Raw genomic sequence first — 9,044 nt, 5'->3', positions numbered from 1 at the left:
TGTTATAAATATTTGAACTAATTATAAATGATTGCAATAAAGGGTTTGTTTGTATTCACATTCTGGAGGTTTCTTGAACTAAGTGACAGGAGCATTGCATGAAATTGCAGGAGCATTGAAAGTGTCATGTCAAGGTAGATCTGCTGGCATTTCAAAAGCACTGGAAAATTGCATTAGGGACAGGAAATGTTGGTTTTATTCAGCTATCTAATAGCAAGTGGTGTTTTGTTTGCATATCAGCTAAAGGTGCCTGAAATTTTTATGTTTGCTTGGCAGAAGAAGCTGCTTGTTTTTTGGTTTTTTTTAAATTTTAAAAGTCAATTCTTTTACTTCAGATTTTCAGTATCTCTTCATTCAAAACATAATTCTCAAGTTTTTTTGTATTTAAGTGGTGTTGTGCCTTACAGTGGGCAAGTATTTAGCCATGAGAGATGGTTTCTTTCCCCAATGTGAAAATCTGCTGCTCAGCTTTCTTGCTGCTTTCAAACTCAGTGTGTCACGCTGACTTCAAAGGCTGAAGCTTGAAATTCTAATATATTTCATTGTGATGTATTACATTCCTTCTCCTTAAAATATCTGCTTCACCACCTCTATAAAATCGAGTGAATACAAATACAAACCCAGTATTTGTCAGATTAAGATGTCAGAGCAGTGGAATTATTCTGAGAGAGTTTTAAACCAAGGGGCTTTTTCCCCCACCCCAGATCTCACTTTAAGACAGATAGTTGAAGAATTTCTTACAAATAGGCCTATGGAAAAGACTACAAATCAAAAAAAGATGATGACAAATAGAATTATTCAGTAAGTGCTGCCTTAAACAATGTGTGGATGGAAAGTAAAGTGGGGACACCAAGCAGCTGTGGGGATAATTTTTGTGTTTTTTGGATGTGGTGGCTCTATGGAAGCGAATCACAGGGGAAACTGCTCAGCAGGGCAGCAAATCGAGCATGGTTGCAGATGATGATAAGAATTTCTAGCTGATAGGAAGTGGTGGAGAGCTCAGAGGCAGCCTGGGCTGGAGAGGAACACCCTGAGCTGCTCTGCTCCAGGCAGTGGCTGAAACGGAGCAGGGAGTGCCCAGTGAGCTGGCAAATTCTGCTGAGAAAATGAGCAGTTGTATCCTTTCAAGTCATGGGATGATTTCAGGATGCTTCCCAAAGGTTGTAATTGCTAATGAATTGAGCAGCTCTCAACATGGGTAGTAATTTATTGCTGTTAAGGACTGCACTCCATAAAAAGAGTCTTAGAGCAGCCTAACAAACTTGGATATGTGGTGTATCTGTGGGGCAAAACGTGCTTGTGTCACTAAAGGGGTTCTGCAAGGAGCTGAGATTTGAAAGAAAATTAAATAATAAGAAAAAAAATATATAGACACATATATATATATACACTAAGCCAAATTAGCAAGTATATACCCACTAAAAGCAACACTGCCCTTGCATGTGATTTCACTTGGCATGTCAAATCCACCTCAAATACAAATACACCTCAAATACAAATACATCTCAAATACAAATACATAATTTCACTTGGCATGTCTAATACACCAACAAATACACTGTCCTAGTCAGTTTTGCTAACTGCATCCAGGGTTTGTTCCTCAGAAATGGATAAAAACTCTGCCATCAGCATCAAGGACCACCAAAGCTTGTTTTCCTCTTGAACTGACTGATGGATTTAGAGCTCATAAGAGATTTTGGTTGTCTTTTTGCAGGGAGGAAGGAAGCAGCAGAATACATGTGGGCACTCAGTGGGTCCTGGCAGGTCAAAGAGCTGCTGCTTCTTTGTAAAACAAGAAGGGAACAGTTGATGTGGGGCAATGAGATGAATTAGGGCCTCAGAAGAGAAGCTAGTGCAAACAGAGCAGGCTGTGCTTACTGTGGAAACAGAGATTTTTGTAGGTACAAATTTCATCTGATACGCTTCTGACTGCTCTGCAGTGTGACTGAAATGTGGAGAAATATTCAAATTTCTATTATTCATGTTTATATGTAAATGAAAGAGTATTTGCCCATGGTAAATTTGAATATGAAAGGGTTATGAAAGTCACTTTCCAGAGCTAGTTTTAACTTCAATGGACGTGCTATTAACAGGAGAATTTTTTAAAACTGTTTTATCATGGCCTGTTCAGCACTGCTTTTATAGGAAAGGTTGCATTTGGCATACCAAACTTTCAGGATGTTAAGCTCTGCTTAACAAAAAAAAGAAAAAAAAAAAAGAGTTTTCTTAAGTACCAAAATAGCTAACCAAGTTTCCTTTTGTGCTAACAATTGTGTTTTAATTTGATAATGCATCTTTCTAACAATTCAGCTGATATGTTTCATAGAATGTGTATCAAAAGGTCATTTCAAGAGTTGCATTTGAAAGAAATGAATTGAGGGCTGAAATCAAGCACACTTGAGTAATAAAGTTACCATTTGGAAAATCTTGTTCACTTTTGCAGTAGATCTTGTTCTTTGTTTAGTGAGCCTTTTATTTCCACAGCTATTCCTAAAGACCATTGTATCAAAAATAATAGCTTTGTTCACAAAGTTATAAATTATTTGAAGCTATAACTATCAAATTGCTGCTGGGAGAAGTCCCATAGTGGGAATTTGGGGCATCACAGGGATGCAGTTAACAACAATTGAGTTTGTTGATGCAGTTTCCTTCCCATTTCAACCATAATTTTCTCATTAGGTTTGTATTACACCTGTGTTCAGCCTTCATCTTTTAGCAGACTTCAGTTCATGTGCTGTTTTTCCTTTTCCCAGGTGGTTTCTCCCAGTGAGTGGCAGTGAGAATGAATGGACACATATCAAACACCCCTCCTGGTGGATATGGAAGTTACTTCCCTCAAATGAAGTAAGGTTTGCCTTTGACTTGCCTTTTATGGACAAAATAGTGTTGTACCTCCTTCTTTAGGCTTTCATTTCAGACAGAGCTGTAATTGGTAGGTCCCACTGGAATCACAAAAAGGCTTTTTCTGTAGAAGAAATAACTGTGCAACCAAAGTGACAGATATTTTTGTGTTCATGTAAGGGAAAGCTGTTGCATGGACTCATCTGGAAGAGGAAAATAAATTGCTGTAGCCATAACATCCTTATTATGTTACTCAGAGAGGCCTTTGTGTGCCTGAGATGTTTAAGGTTAGCTCTGAGTGAATGCATTTTTATGCATAAAAGATGAGGCTGCCTCTCCCATCTGTGAGAACAGACTGTTTCCCAGGAAAGAGAACTGAGCAGCTGCCACCTGAAAGTGTTACCTTGCCTGAGATAAGAGCGTGATCCCTGTATCAGGGGCATGGCACAGACTCACTCACAGCACTAATGAGAATTTATCCACCTGATGCCAAGGAACACATATTCCTGTATGGAACAGGACATTTGTGGTGTCTTTAGCTTCTCATTAAGGTGAACTCAAATACCACTCATTCTTGAAACACTTGCAGCCACATTGCCTTTTCATTGTGTAAAACAATGCCAGTCATTTAAAGTTTTTCATTAAAAGCTGCTAAAATTGTTAAAAGCAACCAACACTTGTGTATGCAGGGGAAAAAACCCAAATCCTACCCAATTCTTTGGCATAGTCATTATTATTGTTAATATTATCATTATTATAATCGTGCTGGGAAGTTTGTTCCTGGAGTTAAGGTGGTGTTTATTTGCATACCACACTCCAGCTGTGCACAATGTTGCATTAATGCAACAAAAGGGAGCTCAGAAGGGCCTGCAGCCCAAGTGAAGCATTCTCCCTCATATTCATGGTGTGGAACAAATATCTGGTCTCATTCCCTCAGTTACTGATGCTGTAGGTATGTATAGTAAGGGGAGGGGTTTTTTTTCAGTGCCTGCCAAATATATCTATACAGAAGATAACCAGAAATGTTTTCTTCCAGTGGGTATGGCTCCCCAACGTTTGCTCAGGCAGAGAGGGAGCAGAATTCAAGACCAAGTGCAAAAGCTCTCTATGGTAAGGTGGCAAAAACTCTCAAAACTTCTGTGCTAAGTTGCTGTTTAAATAGTGGTTGTGATGTGGTGGTGGAAATATTTTACACATATTAATCTGAAAGTGTATGAGCATACACATGGGTGTGTCTGTCAGCTGAACTAAAAAGCAAAGTGGTTTTATTCCTACTACAGTTTCCTGACATAGTGCTGAAATGAGGAACCGAAACTGAGGAAAATTCTGAGCTGATCATGTTAAAGAGTGATTTCTGCATTCTGTATGGCTTCACTCAGCAAACTGATTGCAAGTGTTGACAGAAATAGTAGGTGGCAACAGAAACCTGCAAGAGACATTGCAAAAAACTCTCAGCAGATTATTTCTTTATGAGAGTGTTGTGATTCCTTTTTCATTTTATGTCGTCATCATAATTTTTCAGGAGTGTATGGTTTGAACAGTGTGGCAGCATCAGTGTCTTAACTTGTCCTTTAATCTTTGTGAGCTTTAAAAATATCTCTCTGAGCTTTTTCATATCAAACATTTGGGATGGCCATGTGTCAGGAGAAGATGGGGACAAGTGAGTAAATTTGATGTGGATATTGATATATTTTACTTCCAAAGTACTGAACTGAATTCAGGTACAAAGGAAAATGCTTGCCATGAAATTCTGTGTGGTAGCTCCTGTAAAGGGAATTGTTGTCCTTGGTTCACTTTTGTGGCTGGTAGATAAATCACAAAATGATAATTGCAGTTGCCAGGAGCTGAATGAAATAGAGGAATCAGTTATTTTGGAGCTCCAAGTGGATATGCACTGGCACAGCTTTTACAGTTTGCACATTTTACTACTTCTGCTCTGATTTTTATACTCAAAGTAGGGTGTTGCTGTCACCACATCTATATGAGCTGGAGAAAACAAGGAAAACACCTAAAATCTTTCTCAAATTCAGGGCAATTTTTTGAATTTTTAACAACAAAGTTACTATTCTGCTGCATCCCATGTGCCTCTTCTTCTCTTGTGGTGTTGAATTTTTTGTGCATACTCTCCCAAACGGGCTGAAAAGCAACGGAGTGATATTGGAATTGTTAAACAGTGTTGAAAATCCTCATTACATAGTGTTTCATTTATAATTAATAACTAACTAAATTATTTTATTTGAGAATATTGAGACTGAAATCCTATAGAGCAGGAGGAAGCTGTCTCAGCTTTCTTTTTTATATTTTGTTGTGTACATATATTTTAAATATATGTTTACTATTTAGGTTAATACAGAAAGCTTGTGTGTTTAATAGATTCACTTATACTGGAAAATATATATGTAATTTTACTGTAAAATGGACTGTGGGGTTTCTTGGCTTTATTTTACTAAAATGTGACAGCATGAGGTCAGCAGCAAATTTTCCCAATCAAAATGTTCCTTTTCTAGAAAAACTTGAGAGTCAATTGGACTGAGCCACCTATCCCTGACTATCAAGTAAAATGGTGCCTGGGCTTCTAAGTGACCACTTGATATTAAACTCAGTTTCTTCCAAGCACTGTAAAGACAAAATAATAATAAAATCAATAATGATAATAATAGTAATAGTAATAGTAGTAGTAGTAATAATAATAATAGTAATAGTAATAGTAATAGTAATAGTAATAATAATAATCCTATTTATTTTTGCTTGTTTTTATATGTGTGTATGTTTCTGTCCTGGCATATATGTAGGCATGTTTATGTCCTGGCATGAATTTTATGTCTTTGATGCCATGGCTGAGGAGATTCATGAATATTCAGCCTTTCAGCCACCACACAGAAGGCTGGCCAAGGTGCTGTGGGAAAGGAGGCTGGAATATTGTTGGTGTCACCAATTGTTGGTGTTCAGCTGTTAATTATTGTTGTTATTGGTGTTCAGCTCAAAGCCAGACCGGAGCCATCACTATCTCTATGTGCCTGTCTGACAGCAAAAACTTCCTCACAATTGCCTTTTTTCCTGTGTCAAGCAATCCCTTTGCTTTCACTCATTTCCTTCCTGAAATGAGCTGTTTTCTATTTGTATGACAAATCTCTCTCTGAGAAGGGAAGGTGCTCTCTGCACGTTTTTATGGGGTTTATTTCATCGTTTGCTTCCTGCTCTCTCCATCTGAGCTGGGTTTTGGCTCCTGCTGTCATCTGTTGTTCTAGCATTGGCTCCTCCATCTGTCCTGAGCAGTTCTGCCTGTGGGGAGAGGAGCAGCATCCTCAGGGCTGTGCTGGGGCTTTGCCAGCCCCTGACACAGCCAGGAGCATCCTCATTCCTCAGGAGGGATGGACCAGGAGCTCACTCCCAATTGTCAGATTATTGCACAGCCCAGAGCTGAAAGACGTTGCTAAAATTGTCTTCTCACAGCCCATTAGAAAAGACTGAGTGTTTTGTGCTCTGAGTTTATACTCTGGTGGCTGTGATTTGGAGCTGGAAGTGAAATTGCCTGTGTATTTTTGCATTGCTTATGTGCCTCGTTCAGAGCAAGAACTGCAGTGGAACAGATTCAAGGAAACCTCAAGCAGCTTGTGAAAAATGCCAATCACTTGGTTCTAAAATGTTAAAAGTTTAATAGTAATGAAATGGTTATAAAAATAGTAATATAATTCGAGTAATAAAAATTTGGACAATTAGGATTTAGGACAAAATGAGAAAATAAAAAACAAAGGATGGCCCAGGTACCTTTTCTGGGCAAAATAAGCCCAAAAAAGGACACACATTAACAGAGGATTAACCCTTAAAAGCAACAGCCTGTTGCATGTTCATACACCTCATCCATGATGCATCAATTCCATTCAAACACAGGATTCTGGCTGGGCAGTGTCAGCTTCTTCCTCTGAATCCTGATGGCATCTTCAGGGATGAGCAAGGCAGGAAGAAGTTTTTTTTCTTCTGATAATGGAGCAATAAATTTTTCTATCTGAAAGATTTAGGTGTCCTGTGGCTGCTATCTCACTACCAATCCTTTCTTTATAAAAACTATCTTACATAGTTTCTATTTTAACATTATGTTATAACCTAAAACTCTATTTAACACACTACTTAAGAGAATTAATACAGCATAACTTTCTAACACAGCACATATAATATTCATTTTAATCACAAAATACGCATTTTTCACAAGCTCACAGGCAGGTAAATGAGTGCCCTGAAGGAAGCCATCCCTTTAACATCCTTGCAGCATTTTGGTTCTCAGATTAATTTGACAATTGACTTCCAAACAACACAATTCCTTTGACTTCCACACAGCCGTCAGAGAGAGGCTCCTGGAATGAATCTCTGATTTATAAGTGATAGTGTTTGCTCCTCTGAAGAGGAAATTTGTTTTGAACTCGAGTTCTGACCTTTGTCCCTGGATGTTTAGGTCACATCTCCTGCACTTTGCTCTGCCTCAAGCTGATTTTGATTTTTTTGCAATTTATTCTTAAATGGCATCAACAATCAGTCCAAGGCAGATAGATGGTAGTAAATTAAGTATTGGGCTTTTCTGCTTGATGATATGTAGAAATATTTTGTGCTGTCAGTCCAGGATTCTGGGGACAGATTTTATTGGAGGAGACTCTCAATCCATGGCCATCAAATTTCAGAACAATCTACAGTCCTGTTGATCTGTGTCATGTAGAGCTTTTGACTTGGTTGAAAGTCTTTGGTTAAGAGGCTGCTTTTTGTTTTCTGGTGTTGTGGATGCTTTCAAAAATGAAAATAAAATCAGTAGTGTTCAACCTGTGTTTGAAAACAGAAACATGGTCTGTTCCTGATGCTTGGTGAATTCAATAATTTCACACAACGTGAATTGCTGTAATATCTGCCCACATCAGACATCTGGAAGAGTTTCTGTGGATCAATGTTCCTGTTCCTCTGGAAGCATCAGGAGCTAGTAGATGTTACTTTCAGGACCTATAAGTGAAATGTTGTGCTGCTTTTCATTTTATTGCCTTGGTGTTGTGAGAGATTTTATTTTAATCAAACTCTTCTGGGTTGCATTTGCTATAGATTGTGGTTAAGAATTTAACTTAAGTGTATTCTGCCATGATCCTCTCTTATTTTTTTTTAATTATTATACCAAATGAAAAATCCTTTATCAAAATGTTGTGCAGCACATCAGCAGAGTTTGAGCTGACCTGTTATTAGGGCTGCACTGTGCTTTATGTGATGGATGTAAGAGCTACAATGAGCAGAGTACACAGGAAAAAAACTCAATAACTTTGATAGTTTTATTAATCTTTTGATAGTTTTATGCATCATATCTGGAAGTCTCTATTGTAGTATTTCCCTTCAGCTTCAATAGCCTCTTCATGCATGAAGGGACCCGTGAGAGGCTGAGATTGATTGGGAGGATGAGGAGAGTGAAACAGAGCATACAAAACATTATTTTGTTTTCAGTGTCAGGGGCTGACCCCAGCCAGCAACTGAGGACCTCCCCATTTGCTTGTTCATTCCCCTTGTCTCCTCTCTGCAGCACAGCAGAGGGGAGAACTGGAAGAGAAAAAGCAAGGAAAAAAACCTGATGGATCAAGATAAAGATGCCTTAAGGGGTGAAGGAAAGAACAGGGAGGAAAAAGAACAGCACAAAGGGATTTCCTCACAACCTTCCACAAGAAGAGCAATGGCCAAACCATCTGGGCAAGGAGTCTTTGGGAACATGACCTGCCAGTTTCATTGCTGGGCAAGGATATTAAAGAGCATGGACCATCCTTAGGGCCAGCTGTCCCAGCTGTGCCAGCCTCTTGTGCACCCCCAGCCCACTCACTGGGGCAGCAGAATAAGAAATTTAGGGAAGACTTTGACACAATTCAGCCACAGCTAAAATATCCCCATGCTATCAGATCCAAAATCATCTCCATCCTAGCCAGACCCACTGCATTCAGCACAGCAGCAAATTATCATGCTCCTTTCCAGTAGTAAAGAATGTGTTGCTTGCACTTGAAGTTAGTGTGATAAGTTAAGGTTTCTGTAAAAGCAGCCAGATTAATATTGATGGGCAATAATCTGTCACTTTGATACGTGACAGAGTTGAGAGATGGAAACTGCATTTCCTGAAGAATGGCAATGGGCACCTCTGCAGGAAAAGAAAAAGCTTTATACAGATGAAAGAACCCCTGAGAATCACCAGCTGA

At 38.8% G+C, this 9,044-nt stretch overlaps 1 protein-coding gene across 7 annotated transcripts in view; it reads left to right on the top strand.

Annotated features, from left to right (window-relative positions):
- The window catches only part of EPS8 (EGFR pathway substrate 8, signaling adaptor), a 124,340-nt gene that overhangs the window by 70,391 nt on the left and 44,905 nt on the right, over window positions 1–9,044 (top strand). For all 7 annotated transcript variants that reach the window (XM_084206694.1, XM_084206695.1, XM_084206696.1 and 4 more), the window contains exons 3-4: window positions 2,754–2,844; window positions 3,878–3,951. In XM_084206694.1, the coding sequence (XP_084062820.1) occupies window positions 2,783–2,844; window positions 3,878–3,951 (136 nt within the window). In that variant the 5' untranslated portion in view covers window positions 2,754–2,782. The remainder of the gene's footprint in view (window positions 1–2,753; window positions 2,845–3,877; window positions 3,952–9,044) is intronic.

Source organism: Fringilla coelebs (genome assembly GCF_963513975.1).
Source record: "Fringilla coelebs genome assembly, chromosome: 5".
In the NCBI taxonomy this organism is placed as follows: domain Eukaryota; kingdom Metazoa; phylum Chordata; class Aves; order Passeriformes; family Fringillidae; genus Fringilla; species Fringilla coelebs.
This window is presented reverse-complemented; position numbering and strand designations above follow the sequence as displayed.